General features: G+C 38.8%; 1 protein-coding gene across 3 annotated transcripts in view; it reads left to right on the top strand.

The window, feature by feature from the left end:
* The window catches only part of CPNE4 (copine 4), a 239,332-nt gene that overhangs the window by 219,022 nt on the left and 2,974 nt on the right, over positions 1-17,336 (top strand). For all 3 annotated transcript variants that reach the window (XM_085051259.1, XM_085051260.1, XM_085051258.1), the window contains 3 exons: positions 7,717-7,768; positions 12,117-12,250; positions 13,708-13,944. In XM_085051259.1, coding sequence (XP_084907385.1) covers positions 7,717-7,768; positions 12,117-12,250; positions 13,708-13,944 — 423 coding nt within the window. The remainder of the gene's footprint in view (positions 1-7,716; positions 7,769-12,116; positions 12,251-13,707; positions 13,945-17,336) is intronic.

Below are 17,336 nucleotides of genomic sequence, written 5' to 3'. Positions count from 1 at the left end.
GAGCCATCCTTATCTAAGGACTGCTTGAAGGAAGATGTTACTGTGCCAGCTGAAGGCTTTTCCCTGGTTTCCTGGTGACAGGAGTATAGTAAAGTTCACAGCACAAAACTGTTCTTCTCAGCGAAAATAATCAGCTGGTGGCATTGATGCCTCAGGTTACACGAGTATCGTGGCAACATATCAGTTTTCTAAGACCCCAGCAACATCCTTCTCACCTGATTGTGAGAACACATTTCAGCTGTTAGCTGGAAAACAGATGTCTTGCCAGAAAGTAGTTTGAGGGATCTGTGTAATCAGGTATTCCTCCAATCACCAACACCAATTGATTTTCTGCTGTGGCAGAATTAGCGTTTGGATAATTTCCTGACAGCTACCCTTAAGAAACTCAGAGATTTGCATTGAACTTGGTAGTCCATGCACGAATGAAGAGTCTTACCCCATAGCATGAGCTCTCCTGAGGAGTCTGTCTGTTGCTAACCTCTCAAAGCAAGAAAATGCATGACTCAGGACCTTGCGATTTTGAAAAGTTCAGCAAAAGTAAGAGTAAACTTCAGAAGATGGGACTACTTGCTTGTGGATTACATGTGTGAGTAAACAAAACAGGTCCCAAAGTAAATGGAGATGCAAGTGAAGGCCAGAACAACATCTTCAATCTCTGCTGTGGAAACTTGTGACAGAAAGCAACAAAGACGAAAGGACATGACATCAGCTTACAAACATAATAAAACTTCAAAGAAGACAAGAACTATGTGGCAGGGGGAGTAACCCTTCTGTGCAATAAACAGGGACAAATAATCAGCTTGGTGTCTGTCATGGACACATCCAGCTGGAACTCCATGAGGAGTTAACAGTCATCTGTGCTATTGTTCAGTCCCTCCCTGTGACACTCTACACAATCCATAAAAGTATCTGTCTTCTTAAGCTATACCAACACTTTCAATTCCCTGCTTGGCTTTGGCTGCACTTCTGAATTGAAAGATACATCCTTTAAGAGTGAAGAGTCAGCCTCGTCATGATGCATTATTAAGTCAAGACCAATAAACCTGAAAATCCTTCAGTAATTTAGCCTACACTGGTATAAAGTTAATTCAAAGCCAACAGTGACTGGCTTTGGTATGGGACATAGCAAAGATGCATAGGAAACAGAGAAGAAACTGATAAAATTGAAAGTAGCAGAGGCTAAAGAAAAAAAGTGCTCCCAAGTTTCTTCCTTAACTTCTTATTTCCTGCTGCAAAAATATGGTAACACTATAGACACTGCAGTAACAGTACAGATCTTGTGCTATTCAAATGATCTTCTCACGTTTTCAGTCACAGGTATTATGAGTCATACATATTTTTTGTTTTACTAAAGGAGAGCAGTTCCACTACTGTAATAATTTACATCTTCAAATTTAGGTTGAATTCATTATGAGAACTTCTAATTTCTGACCTCATCATGAGGATAAATCAGCTTCTCATTAATTTAGAGTGTCTGTTTTCAAGCCTTCAGTCTTAATGAAGCGATCTAGCCTGCTCACAGCATGTTGGTCTCTGCACTCCAGCATCTGGTCTTCTATTTCTTTCAGGAGACAACAAATTGCTAGGGCTGTGGAAGAAATTATTCCCACTGCCAAGGGTTCCTAAGTAACCACAGAGCCTCCATAAAACATAAACAGCATAGCTTCCTGCCTGAACTATGTCAGTATCCAGCTCTGCAGCTCTTCATAAATCTCCTGATGTTGTACCCCTTTAAATCCTGGCTTTATGTATGTTTTCTGCAGAATTTCCATTTCAAGAGCACACTGCTATTTTGTGTTGACTTTGTTTTCCCTCAATTCAGCTCCAAATGACACACTTCAGTTGTTAGCAGAAAACCAGCAGTTTCTTAGTGGCATAAGGAATCTGTGGGAGTGAAGGAAGCAAGACATGCCATATATATCATTCCTCGTCAGTCTAGAGATCTTTCATCTAATATTCGACAATATGATCTTTTTCCACCCAGAGCTGACAAACACATCACCCTGCTCCTTGATCTAAGTAATCCTCTGAGAGAAATATTCTCCTTGGGAGTTTCTATCATATGAAACTTGCAGAACACACCAGTTATTCCACAACAGTATCTACATCCCATGCCTTTTTTTTTGTTTGTTTGTTTGGTTGGTTTTTTGGTTTGGTTTTTTTCTGGGGTAGGGGGGTGGTTGGGGGTTGTTTTGCAATGAGAGGAAGCATCTGAGAAGTCTGATGTAAAGTGAAGAGGTGGTAGATAATGACTGTGAAAGATCACAGTGAAGAGGAGGAAAGAAAGCTAGGACACACATCAACTTCTTAGCAGGCAGGACTCAAAGGAGCTGAAAAAAACACACAGCAGCAGCAAAGTTACTGTTAAAATGAAAAGCAAGTTCAAATTGTGCCAGCCCCATGTCAGGTGTATTGCCATTAATGAAGGCCTCTTTCCTAAAGGAGAATTGCAGGCTGACACCTGAATAGGTACTAAAAAACTTGCAGTTTGTTTTAAGACAATCCTTAAAAATTTCTGCATTTTTAGTGAAAGTTTCATTCCCTGCTTTTGCTGTGAATGTCTGCTGAAGACAAACTCACTGCAGTTACACAGTGCAACATCTTTACAATCCTAACCTGCACTGAGGTGTTGGACTGGTTAGGAACTTGAAAAGTACTGTAGTCTTTATGATTCCTACACTTTTCAGGAGCTTGAGGGCAAAAATATATGCAAACCTGACCAAAAAAAGAAAACCAATAGAAGGATGTGTAACAGACCAAGGGACAAAACAGGATTTGTCTCCTTATCCATGCAACTTGGTTTTAGACACAGAAACTGGGCAGCATGCACAAGAATGAAGTATAAAGGAAAATAAATGGCCCAGCTTGGCCAAGCAGAAATGGGTACAAAAATGTATCTTAGCAAGAAACACAAGCTGTCCAGCTCTCAAACTATTTGATTAATGAGCATTCTGAAAACAACAGCTTTTGACCAAGAATATTTGAAATTCATTAGTGTCTTAAGCTTTTGCAAAATATGCAGGCATTTCGTATTTAATTTTCTGACTGGCAGTAGCTTAATAGCGTTCAATTTATTCACAGATAAGTGTCCAACATAGTGCATTTTGGCATTTACACTTGTATGCATCTATTGTTCATGGATTTTTGACAATCTCTATTTAAATTATTAAGAAAGCATTACTAAACATGTCTGAATTTGTCAGACTGCTTGTCAAGTAGTCCTAGTACCATCACCATAGAGGAAAGCTGGAGCTATTTGGGACAGGGAGGTTAATTTAAATGAATTCAACAATCTAGAGAGGGAGAAAAAAAGGATTACTAATTTTCAGAATTCAGGCATCCATATTCAGCATTTGAAAATCAATAAAAAATATAGCTTCTTATTTGAAAAATGGAAATTCATTTAAAAGTATTTAGAAAAATGTGAAGGCCAAAATAGAATAACAAATTTCAAGGAAACTTTAGATGCCTTTGCACGGTTCAAAAGCTTTCCAGCAATTTCCATTATGAATGTTGGGGGATTTATTATTTTTCATATTCCAAAGTAGGGGTATTGTTTATGATTTGAGGTTTCTATCTGAATTCATAAAATATTTTTTTAAGAAATCTCAGAAATTCTCCTCAACTAGAAAATTCTTCTTTCAGCCTAAATTAGAAACCTTTTTAGCAAGGGCCATGCCATGAGCATGAATTTCATTTCATCCCAATATGAGGAAAATAAGTTACCTGCTACGTGACATCACTGTGATTTTTCTACTAAAGTGGTCATAAGTATGTGGAAGTGTGGTTATAAATCTTCCAAGAGTCTCATGGGTGCTCTCACATTGATGGAAAACTGTAGGTGTTTGTCACTGTGTATGTACAGACAATGGAGGCATTGTACAGTGGTAAAAAACAACATTTCTATAACCTGTCAGCAAAAATATTCTGTACTGTTTATTCAATTGTCATATCCTCAAAAATGCTGTCCCTGCAATCTATACCATAATGTATGGCAGAGCTACTTATTTTGCTTGTTAAAAACCTTGAAGGAATTACCTGAGAAATAATGTGTTCCTGGTGTAGGAAGTTCCTGAACAGCTGTGGTTTAATAATCCCACATCCATGATGGAATCTGCCAAAGAATGTATCTGGAGCCCTGCAGAGGGAAAGGATGAATACACAACCAAGTGCAAGTGAATGTCCTTAGCTAGAGGCTTTGAGTGCAGTTCTGTGCAGCAGCCCAAGTAACACCAGGCTGATCCCATGTAGTCACCTCTGCATGCCAGCATTTCTGTCTCCTTCCCTTTTGTGGATTGATTTTATGGATCGATGTTACAAGAGGATGGATGAGAATAGGGTCAGCTTCATATTTGCAACTTAGTCCAGGGTCTGTGACACACTCGGGGTTTTGTGAGGACATTCCTTAATGTGAAGCTGACTTCTACCAACAGATGATGGTCTGCAGTCCTTTGCGAAGTTCTCTGTGCCAGGTACTAATGTAAAGCAGTCATTCTCTATTTGTGTGATTTGACATATTCCAAGACTTCCTGACTGTTAGATTGATCCCAACACAAACCACTCTGGTAAATTAAAAAACATGCCTGCTTCTGAACAGCCAAGTGTGTTGTTGTTCACTCTAAGGATTTCCCAGTCTTCAGTATCTTAGGTGTTCACACTTCTGCCTCCTTTTTGCCATTTATCAGTTCTGGGAGTGTCATTCAAGGGCTATGTTAGTCAATATCAGAAAGATGCTCTGTACTATACCAGCTTTTAGTTCTCTGCCACCAGCATGGTTTGCCCTTCAGTCACAAAGCCCTTGCATATTTAATCAGAAAAAAAAAAAAAAAAAGAAAGAAAAAAGAGAGCAACTCATCAGCTTGCACTGTTTAGAAAGAAAAAGCATTGAATGTCTCATACGAACCACCTTTTGACATGGATGAGCTTTACTTTCTTTTAGTCCTATCAGGTAGCAGCCCAAGTTCAGTAAGGCTTTCAGTATGTAGTATGTGTCTCAAGTCTCTGCTGGTTTGGACACTCTTGAGTTCTGGCCACCACAGGGAAGTCAGCAAAGGGGCAGGTTAAAGTATAGTTGGTAGGGTATGAGTTCTGAACATTTGGAGAAGCTCTGTTTTAAAAATACCTGCTGTTGCCTTGCCTTGGGTGATGATTTCCTGTTTGCAAACCATCATTGAGCATCTTAAGGAATTTCTTTCCCTCACATTATACTTAAACCATGTTTAAATTGTGATATGTTGCTCAGAGAGCATAGGAAACAAGCCAATGCTTCTGCTCATTCATTGTGTTTCCTGTGCTGCCTTCAGGGTACATTTTAACACTGCTCTTTGTGAATCAGGATGAGAATGTATGAGAGCCATTTTCTTTAAGAGGATAGCAGCCGATGCTCAGACAGCATTATTTTTTGGATCATTGTGCACACTGACTAGACTTGGGCTTTCCTTACCGCCTTGAACTGTTGTCTGCATTTTTCTTAAATAATAGGCTGCATGCCATAGCTTTGAACCAGAGAAATTGTTTGCACTATGTGACTCGGAAAGAGGTATGGCAACAAAAGCATCCAAACCATGCTTGCATGTAAGATTAAAATACTGCATACATAGCTTTTGAAAGGATTTGTATTTTCCTTTAGGTATAATTTCAAAAGTATTTGGAATAAAGAAATAAAATCACTGAAGAGGAACAGTGTTGGAAGAATCAGTCTGCAATGCATAAACTTGCATTGCCACCCTTCTTGCTTTTGAGATGCAGTTAATGCAAAATACAGAAAACATAAAGGAAGAAGAAAGGCTACTGAACAACAACAAAAAATAGCGAGTGAAAACTCCCATAACAGTTCTTGACAGATGCAATTACCTTTGGCCTGCAGCTGATCATGAGACTGACAGATACCAGCTGGGCAAAGTGTACTGAGAGACATCCAGAGCAGCCAGGCAGAAGGGCTCTGGAGCACCTCTGAAGTGTATCTGGCAACCCTGATCTTCTGTGCTGCTCAGTGAGGAACATAAATAGTGACTTTCTGCATTACCTTCCGTGGCCAGTTAGGGTAGACTGAATGGCCCACATAAAACCCCCTCTAAGACTGATGCTTGTTGCAGGCATACGGAATTCCTGGCTGGGTTGAAGTGACTGCAGACTTCTCAGTGAGGTTTTGCTTCAGTCCTTTCCCATCATGGTGGAAGTACTGCTTTATTTAACTTCTTAATAATGGTAGGCATCACTGTGGTAAGCAAGGCTAGCAAATGATGGGGAAATTCAATTTCTCTATGAAAAACTCTCTTTGGCAGTAATTAGCCAACTTACACCACTTCACTTTCTCAGAAGCTTCTCTGTAGTCACATATGTAATCTATGGGTCCCTTAGCCATGGGCCAATTTCTGTGCTGTGTTGTCAAGACATCTAAACTAGCAAATGAAATAGCAACATCCAACAAATAAATCTCTTTCTGCAAATAATTCTGGTTCCATTGTACAGGGAGTAAACAGGTTATGTTCCATATCACTAGGACTGTTGGCACTTTTGAAGATCCTACAAAGATCTATAAAGCTTTAAATGTGTGTAATTGCAGTTACGAATATAAATGCCTTCTTAAATCTGGGATGATATACCTAAATTCAACTTGAAATTATGCAAATTACCTGCTTAACTCTCAGCCATATCCACTTTTTACAAGCCATATACATATATATATTCATGCATTGTGCATTGCAAGACAAAATCTGGGTTTTTTCATTCAAGAAAAATTAAGACAAACAGAATTAAGAGGCTGGGCTTCAGATCCAAAGAGATTAAAAGAAATCAAGACTTTAGTGATCAAAGAAAAGTAAAAAGGAATCTGAAAAAAAAAAAAACGCAGGCAAGAATAAACGTTGAAGAGGAATTCTGGAACCTGAGATTTAAAATGCCTAGCTTTATTATGCAGAAGTCTTGTATTATTTGCCTAGGACATTAAAGACAAAACACTGTTTTGTTAGAAAAGCAACAACTTTGTTGTACTCACAGGAATTTCTTTTAGAAGACAGCTCTCTAGGATTTAATGATAAACAGATTGAGAGAGAGAGAGAGAGAGAGAGATTGGAATATTCACTACATTTGAGGAAAAACAAGAGTCTTCAGGTTTTGGGTTTTTTAATTGCCCCCTTGGGTAATCTAACTTTTTAACTAACTAAACTCCTTACACTTCTTACTACTATTACATAGTGGATCCAAGTGACTTCCTTGATTTCTCTTGAGAATTACTTTTCCAGTATTCCTTGGCCTTAGATGAGGAACTGTTCACAGAATGAGGTCAGGATGCAGAATTGAGCTGAGTTTCTGCTGTCAGTGCTTTATCACAACCCACTTTCTCTCTCCTGCAGTCTGAGATGCTGAGCTGGGGAGAGCTGGCATTTAAATTGCCTCAACAATAGATTCTTCTTCTGTGCCTGGCATTGATAGCCCAATCCTGACACCATATTTATATAATTTTTTTATGTACTTGGGTGGGTTTTCTTTGTGCCATTTTTTCTTGGGTTTTTTTGTTGTTATTGACAAGTTCGATTCCACTTTTGCTACTTTTGTTCTGCAGGGAGCTCCAGCTGGGACTATTTCACACTTAATGGCTGAAAGCTTGAAAGGTCTCAAGTTTACCACAGAAAGAACGTCAAGAGTGTTTAACCACAAGTCTTCTTGGAATAATTTTTCTGACTACAGTCTTCTTTTCCTTCCATTTATCTGCAGGTCTCTCATGACTTTGCAATCAATTTCAATGAAGACAACCCAGAATGCGCAGGTAACTCACAGTAGGGCAGACTGCCATGGTTTTGCTTTGTGCAAAATGTGATTGTATTTTTTATTGTATCACCTGAGTATTATTCCAAGTGGCTCTTTTTTTTTAAGGAAGGCAGCTAGGATTTTGGGACCTGACAGGCTCCAAGCCATCAAGCTTAGCTTTAGAAAATTTGGAAAGTGCCATACATAAATTTCCTGAAAAGCAGGTGGACATTGGTGGTCTTGGTGGGCTTGATGGACTTGGTGGGCATTCAGCACTTGGACTTCCTGAAATCACTAGCATTTCTGAAAACTAAAGCTGTGTCTCCTGGACTAATTCAAAATCTTCAGCTACATCAATATCATAGGTTGTGCAACTAAGAAGGGCGGAACATGAAAAAGCAGGCTGTGAACTTCTGTGATCAAAAATTCCCTCAGTTTAGAGGCATTTCTCTGGCCAGGCCTATAACAACAGTAACCTGCTGCAGGTCAAGGGCAGGGAAGCAGCTGAGGACTACTGTGATAGAAAGAAACCCACTTTCCTGAGAGCAAATGTAGCAGGAGGCTGTTTCAACACAGTATAAAGTATTGGTGTGTTCTACGAACAATCATTAATCCTCGGTAATCAGAGGCCAGATTCATGTAGCAGATGCTGCTGTGTGTCTTGTATTTGTAAGTGAGGTCTGCAGTGACTGATGCTGTCTTTCTAAAATCTCCTGCCACAATTCACAGATTTTGTAAAAGACAATAACAGGAAAATAATCCCTAGACAGAGTAACTGTTAAGAGTCTTGGTTGGGTGATCATTGCTGTCTAAAACCCACAGGTTGTCATTCTCCCTTATCCTTCTGCTTCCATCCAAATACTGAACTGGATATTTGAAAATGCTCTTCCTGTTCAAATTTTCTAGCTGCTCCTGTCAGCCCTTCTCAGGCTTATTTGTGGCTTTCTTTCAGGCATGGGCAGCAAATCTGTTCAGGATGAGAACTAAGATGCAAAGAAATGAAGTGAGGAAAAGAGAGGACAAGCAATTCAAGGGAAAGAGACGTTAAAAGAATTTAGAGTCCACGCATCTTAAATGCAAGACCTGTTTTTGGTTCAGTGGTCATTCCTGCTTTGTTGTTGCACTTGAACTGTTGGACTGCCCCAGCCTTTGCAGGTCATGTGCTTGAAATGCAATTGGGCATGAGTCCTACAGCTGCTTGATGTGCTCACATAGATTTTTATGTTGCTTTTAAGGAGTCCAGAGAAGCAAAAGTTACATCTGGAAATGCCTGGAAGCTTATAAGCCAGCTTGACATTGAGACTGACAGCGTGGGGATGGGCTGTGGAAGCAAAATAGACCTCAGAATTCTCTCTGGACCATCATATTTTACAATCTATTATTAAAACAATTAACAGTGGTCAGCACTAGGTGATAACATATTTATGCGTGCAGTGTTCAAATAGAGCTTTGTTTCTCGTTCTAAATGCAGGATATTTGTGTCCCTCTGCAAACTACAGAGAAGAGCTCTAGCAGTCCATGCAAAGAAAACTTATTTTCATCCCCATCTTCACTGCTTGTTTTGAGTTCAAGGCTAATTCTTTTATCACGCTGGCATTGTTATATAATGATTTTTATTGATTGAAGAGGCTGCCACATCTAGGTAGTGTCAGCAGCAGAGTTTGGACAGACAAACCCTCTGCAGGCAAGGGATTTGCTATCCAAGCTGCACTGTATAAGCAAAATTAAATGTAGCAATGGAAATAAAGAGGAGTTTAAAAAAAGGAAGGAGCTGCTCTATAAGGCTTGGCTTGTGTCACTAAATAATTTAAACTTTATTCATATCTTCGCATAAGACTCAGTTATCTGATAAGTTAGCCCAACATCTGAAATGAGTTCTAGTCCTAAGAAAACATAAAAAGATGGTTACAGCATGAAAGAAGGTCAGAGAAGAAATTTTGCAGTATTTGCATGTGTATCTGCAAGAAATAAAAAACACTTGTTTGTCTTAAATCGTACCTTTTTTAATAATATCAATCTGGGTGAAAGCACGTAAAGGAGACAAACCAGAAAATATGTTGTTTAATCATCTGCTGCAACTTGCTCATCTGTCTGTCATAGGTGCTTGATTAGTTCCTGCCACCAATTGTTCTGTGAGGTTTTCTAGATGCTCTCCCTGTATTAGGTGTCACAGGGAGCAGTAACATCAGCATGTCACGTGGAGAAAGACTGAGATGCAAGACTGAGGAGGAGATAAAGTACTTAATGACTACACTATTTTTCCTAGTAATATCTAGCATACGTGCCAGAAAATAAAGTAAAATTGCTTAAGAGTATCCTGTTTTAAACAAAGAAACAGCAGGTGGATGCAATATAAAAAATGTATGTCTATTTTGCTTTTGAGGAATGAAATCCTTTTCTCTGTGGAAGTAGAGCTTTTGCTGGCACAAGGTAGTGTGAAGCACCACTCTTCACACAGGGACTGTACATTGAGATGAAGAGCACTGGAATTCATAAAATCTGGATATCCTCACCTGTTGCTGTTTCCATTCTTGAAAATTTTAGTATTTATAGTCTATATTTAGCATATTTATAGTATGTTATTTTTATAGTCTAATAATCAATACTTGGTTTATTATCTGAGGAAGAAAGTAGGCAACAACCTCTAGTCTGAATGTTTCTACACAGCTCTCTTAAGCCTATATTGTAATGCATACACTGTATTTCATTGGAGATGCTGAAAGTAGATTCCAAATAAAAATGTAAAGAGTTGAATTATGAAAAAAATGCACATTGACTCTGCCTAAAACAAAGGAGTACAAGAAGAGTAAACTACAAAGTAATCCACTCATGAATCCTGTTGAGTTGGGATTGGATGGACCGTAGATATTTCTAAAATATATTAATCTGAGATAGCAAATTAGAAATTATGTTACTAGAACATCTCTTTCAAGATGAGAGCAGCTTTCTGACATGAACAACACTAAGTCTCTGTGGAATGCAGGGAGTAAGGTTTATCTTACACTATTTTACTGCATAAGAAAAAACCTACAATATATCTTGTCATCATCTTAAGGAAGATTTATGAGGCCTTCTTGCAAGATCATTAAGTATATGTAAAGAAATACTTAGCAAGTTTAAAACTGGGAGTTAACAAGAGGTCAGTTTTGCAATATGTAATTTAGTCACTGGAATTACTAAGTGAAATTTTGTAACATTACTTCACATTTCAGCCAATCACAGCTACAATTGGAGCAAGTTCTTTTGTCTGTTGGCAGTGCAATGGAAAAATATATCTGTAGCTGTCTTTAAAGAGAGAAGACTGTTCTTTACCCCTTTTTCTTAGGAGTGTATGTGTGTCATTGTAAAACAATTACAACTCCCTGTAATTTGTTAGTTACCAGTCTGCACCCATCTATCCTGTAAATATGGTTGAGTAAAAAATCTCATGACTGAGCAACTCTCAGTTCAAACTGAAACTGGCTTAGGATCTTAGTGAAGTAATTTCATTCTCCAGCATCCTTTGTAAAGCTTTTCAGTCTATTACTTTCTTTCCAGCATTAGACCTCTAATCCTTTAGGTCTGGTGAACTGGGAGTTCAGAATGCAGAGGCTAACTTCAAGAAATCCTTCTTCTCAATGACTGAAAATACCAATTTCCATTCTGTGATCTGTCAAGTGTGTCAGCAGAAGTCTTTGCTCCTTGGTCTCACTACATATCCTGAAATGAAAAAGCCAAAAATAGCTAGCTCTCCATCAAAATTTCTCAGCTAACTCATTTTTCTGTAGGCTGCAAAGCATCCTGCTGTTTCTTCCAAGATTTCACAGCTTTTGGTCATAGTCAAATTCAACCTGTGAGTGATTATGCAAATTAACCCTGAAAAATTATTTTCTTAGCACAGGGCAGTCAGGTATTTGAAAATATGTTTGAATTCATTAACAGCTTTAAGGCATAAGTACAAAGGACAAATTTGTTGGCAACTGCCATGATAAACAAAAATATTTATCTGAAAAGGAGAAAGAAGTGTTGAAGTGTTTCTTGATGTGTGTCTAGCCTTTCAGCAGGAATCTTAATTGGTGATCAGGAAGTCATCACATCTTGAACCAAGAAGGATGGAAGCTATGACATTGCAAGCTCATACCTGAAAAATACACGTTAAAAACTGCTGGGAAGGAGAAGCATGGCACAATGAATTATATATTGCAAACAAGATTGAAGGCAGCTAGAGACAGCTTCCTGGAAATTATCTGAAGCTGCTACTCCTTGCTAATCATGTTATATTTTTAATTTGTTCATTAAGAACCCACCTTTCTTATATATTTTGAACAAGCCTGATATTGGCAATGTGCTCCACATTTATTTTTCTTTTGTGTGGTTTTTCATGCCAGGAATACAAGGTGTTGTGGAAGCTTACCAGAGCTGCCTTCCCAAGCTGCAGCTGTATGGACCAACAAACATCGCTCCCATCATCCAGAAAGTGGCAAAATCTGCATCAGAGGAGACCAATACCAAGGAGGCCTCAGTAAGGGAAAAAAAGCTGTATTTACCTTTTTTCTTGTCTTATGATGGATCTCTTGTAGGGCATCAAAACAAGGCCTTTTCATGTAGATTGTGCCTTCACAGTTTTTATTAACTTTCTTCACAGAAGGCAGCTGAAACCTGTGTCATCTGGAACAGTGTATCCAGTCTTTATATCTTTGATGGCCACAATTTTAAACTCCTCTCCTGCTGATCTATTACCTGCTTTTAGAGCTGTTTTACAGTAGCACACCCAATTCTTCATTGTAGAAATAGAAATGGCACTACTAGGGTTACAAAAATTGAGGGTCCAAGCCCTAAAATTCTTGCTTGTACCAGGAGATGAGTTCAAATCATTCCCCACACAGACTACCCAATTTTATGTCTCCTGCAGAGGCTGTAATAAAATTTTTCTGTTCACCAAGGGGATTTTTCCAACCACTCATTTGAAAACTGTAAGGATACAGTTTTCATCTTGTTGTTGCTGATGAAGTAACTTGTGCCTTGTACAAATCAGAGTCTGTTAGTCTGCACCAGATACAAATCCTAGGATAGATTTCTTGGGCTAAAAGACACAAAGATCATGTTTTAAATGTACATCTTTGAGATGCATAAGGCTTATTTTGATCCTGCCTTGAAGACAGAATGGGAGAAAGGGAGAACGAAAGAATTGGAGTGAATATGTGAGCAAGAGCAGTGCTGTGGGAATAAAAGGTATGAGAATTGTATATTACAGCAAGAAAAGTGCCTCTATAGAACAGAACAGAGCTGTGCATTGGCATGCATCTCATCACCAGGCTTAGAGCTTTCCCTAAACCTTCTTCATGTGTTGAACCATTTTTAAGTCCTATTAGGGCAGCAGTTACCAAATACTTCTGTTTGTGAGTCTGGGCTTGTGATTGGTATTTACAAGAGCATGTAGTGACAGAACGAGGGGTAATGGCTTCAAACTGAAAGAGGGCAATTTTAGATTAGACATTAGAAAAAAGTTCTTTACTGTGAGAGTAAAGATGAGGCACTGGAACAGGATGCCCAGAGAAGCTGTGGATACCCCATCCCTGGAAGTGTTCCAGGACAGGCTGTATGGAGCTCTGAGCAACCTGGTCTAGTGGAAGGTGTCCCTGCCTCATCATCTGTTGAGACCATATGACCTTTAAGGTCCCTTCCAATCCAAACTATTCTATGATTCTGTGATTTTTATTCCACTGTTGCTTCCAGAATCTTGATAGTATTTAGGGCCCCAGTCCTAAAATGGGGAATTGCTATGTTTGAATTTCCATACCCACCTAATCCTGAGGTGGTTTGGGATGGAAAATTCTATGTAGTCAATATAAAGGCTTTTTTCTCTTTAAGAAGGTCCATGAGCAAGTTTCCAGAAATGCTTTTATGCTGCAAAAGGTTAAGCAGCTTTGGAATATGAGCTAATGATATAATTTCTCACTTCTTGTCCAACACCTTCAGCAATATTTCATCTTGCTGATCCTGACGGATGGCGTCATCACAGACATGGCCGACACCAGAGAGGCCATCGTCCACGCCTCTCACCTGCCCATGTCAGTCATCATCGTCGGGGTGGGCAACGCTGATTTTAGTGACATGCAGATGCTGGATGGTGATGATGGCATCCTGAGGTCTCCCAAGGGCGAGCCTGTGCTTCGAGACATTGTCCAGTTTGTGCCATTTAGGAACTTCAAACATGTAAGCTGATTTTCCCATCCTTGCCACAGGAGGGTGAATCTATGTAAGACATAGTGAATGATTCACGGGGCTGGGCTTAACTTTGCATGTGCATGTAGTGTTGAGTAAGGCTATGAAATTATTGTGTCAGAAATAGAAAAAAAAAAGGAATCAGAATGAAACGTGTTCCATTAGTGAGTTGGTGAGGGTGGGGAAGGAAGAGATGAGGCAGAATCCATGTGCTTTTTGCGGTGCCAGTCCTTGCCTCCACTTTCGCCCTGATTTTACTTTTGTTACCCTCCCTGACTAATTTCTCATTTCATGTTGTCTTTTTTCCATTCTCTTTTCATTAGAACTACTGTATTCTGCTTTCCATTCCTTCCTTTCCACAGGCAGATGAAATGGCTGTGAATTTGTCCTCACAGCATTCCCCAGGAGGCTGTTTCTTTACTGAAGTGAGGTCCTTAAGTTCTCAAATGCAGACTATCCACCCACAGCATCCTGGTTTCCTCCGAACCCTTTCCCAAATCCTGTTCAATAACACAGCCAAGAAAGTTGCATTACTGAGAGCTTCCCTCTGCCATCAGTCAGCTGTTCCTGACTGAGGACAGGGTGGTTGGTGTAGGAGACACTCTGTAGGAAAGGAAGGAACAGATCCAGCATTAAATTGCCAAATCTAAAGTAAAGCTTTGGTCATACACTTTTCTTCTCAGTCACCTGCCCTGCATTGCATTATCTGTTCCAAGGGCTTTTCAGCAGCAGGTAGAGAAAGCATTCACGAGCAGAAGGGGCTTTCCCACTCACAAACAGGTTTTTCAGAGCCCTTTTCCTCCATATGGCAGCATGCACTATGTTCTTTTGCAATGCTGATCACATCCCTTTCCTTCCATTTTCCCATCTTCCTCTCCCTTCTTTCCTCTCACTTCTGTTACATTTACATGGTTCTCCAGACTGCTTTTTTTGCTCTGTCTAGGAAGGATATCCTCAGTATTTGATTTGAGAATTCCTTTACCTCACAGTGCAATTGACTCATTCTCCTCATGAGATTGCTCTTTTTGGTCTGTTCCCATACGCTACTGATCCTTAGATTTGGATGTGTCACAGCAAAGTTCTGAACTCTGGGCTGGTTTTGATCTGCATATGAGTTCACATGCAAGAAATGCTTACATTTCTTTAGTTTTTTTGGGCTTTTTGTCACCGTGAGCTTTTTTTTTCTGTTTGCTACTTCCAAAATGCCTTCATTTTTCCTCTTTGCAAGAGCTGTTCCATTTTCTCACTTCAAAATACAATTTTGCCATATTTGTCTTAGATCTAGATACACTTATTACTTTCACAAACTCTACTGAAGACCAAGAGAAACAAATGTTTCTCTCTTCCCTCTGCCTTTATGTAAACAGTGGATGCACACAGGAGGGAAAACTCACCTTATGCTTTTAGTTTGGTGACACCATGCCAAATAGCTGCAGATTGACTACTGAGTTGTAGACTCACACATTTCTGTGCAGACAGTGGCACAGAGTCACCTACCTGCTGGAACAAAGTATGATAACAACCAGCTCATAGCTTGTGATTCCTTCAGCAGACAATCACAAGTGCTGCACTGTAGTCTATTGTAAATCGTCCAGAGTTGAGCTATTTATGGGCTAGTGGGAAAGCTACTTTTAATTAGGTGAAAACATGTTTCTGCAAAGAGCTGGCAAAGCCAGCTACATTTATTATTTTTAGTTTCACTTTGTATTTTATAATAAAGCTAAAATCATCCTGGATTGAATAGATTAATGCTGACAGTTGCAGTTCTGGGCTCTAAATATATTGTCCTCCTGGTGTTAACTTGTGACTGAATCTGTGGCATTGTTATTGTTAACACTGGTCAAATGACAAACATATATTCTTTTTAGCTGATTTAGATTAACTTCCCTAGTACTGGGAGAGGAAAGCAATCGTAATATATTTTTCTTGTTAAATAGTAATATTTTTCTCCCTCTTTTAGTAGCAAAGATAATATAGGTATAGAGATGGATTTGTATATGCTCTATCAGAAAAGTCAATATATCTTATGCAACCTGATATTTAGTCTCTTTATTGTGATCTTTCAGCTTTTCAACAAATGTCAGTGTAATGGATGAGTGCTCATAAAAATAGCCACTTCTGGTTGAATTTCTTTATTGTCATATCCCAAATAATCTCTCTCTCTCAACAAAGTGACATTCACAGCTACCCTGCTTACTTAGCACAAACAAAAGACCATGCATCAACTAGTGATATAAGTTTTCATGGGAGAAATTAGTGTGATGTTTTGATTCAAATGTATTTTTTCCCACAAAGGAAATGCAGATTTAACACATTTGGGAGATTTTTGTCAGATCTGTTCTGACTAAGCACAAGAATTTATGTACATCAGCATATTACTTTTGACAGCTTTAAGCAAAATATATATTTAGGTAGAAACCCCATTCCTTTTGTCAATGTACCTTGTGTTAATTTATTAAGTAGGAAAAAAAGTTTAAGCACCTTTTTAGAAAGATTACTAATCAAATTGTGTAAGGTTTATAGTTTTTTTCAATAAATCAAGCATTTATTCCTACATCCATATTATCTCTACTAATGACAGAAGGAGAGAAGTAAATGTTATGTGTGAGCATTTATTTTTTGTTTTGCTGAAAGAGTAAACCAAAATTCCCTTGGAGTCAACCCAAGCAATATTTTTTTCATTACTTTTATTCTCAGGTCAGTTTGGAACTCAAAATCTCATATCTATCCAAAGAGATCAAAAATAATCAGTTCAAAACCTTCCCCTGTGAGAAAATAGAAGGGTGGGTGGGGAAAGGAAGTTGTACAAATAACCTATAGAACAAATCCCTTTTATTTTAAAAGCTTGACTTCAGAGAAGGTTCTGAGCCTGCACAGCACTCATACAGGCATTTAACACATTTCAATTAGTTGTTCACATACCTAAAATCTCCTACCCACTTCAATGTTTTATTGGCTTAAGACTCAGTCTAGACAGCAGGCTCAATTACAGCAGTTTAATCTCCTACATGATACAGTGTATCAGAAGTACTTCAGTAAAACACCTAAGCCCTTTTCCCTCTTGTTAAGGAGTATCTTTGAAGCCATCGAAATAATAATAGCAACTGTAGTGACTCTTGGAAAATCGTATACTTGTACAGGCTTGATAAAATCAAGGTAACCATTAACACTTAAATGTCCCATTAAATAGTGGGTGACGTGCCATTTGCCAAAGGGGAACATAACAAACAAAGGAAACATATTTTCCCTGAACCCAAGTGATTTTTTTTTCTCTCTGTAATCATCACCACCCCAGTAATGTGAGTGTCCTTGACCTGAAACTGAAGAACAGTGATGTTCTGTCACTGGAATGTAGTTGAAGAAAATCACCTGCCTCTATCCAT

Source organism: Lichenostomus cassidix, chromosome 2, assembly GCF_008360975.1.
Source record: "Lichenostomus cassidix isolate B80296 chromosome 2, HeHo_3.0, whole genome shotgun sequence".
Lineage (NCBI taxonomy): Eukaryota > Metazoa > Chordata > Aves > Passeriformes > Meliphagidae > Lichenostomus > Lichenostomus cassidix.
The sequence above is the reverse complement of the archived record's forward strand: the minus strand, read 5'-3'. Positions and strand labels throughout refer to the sequence as shown.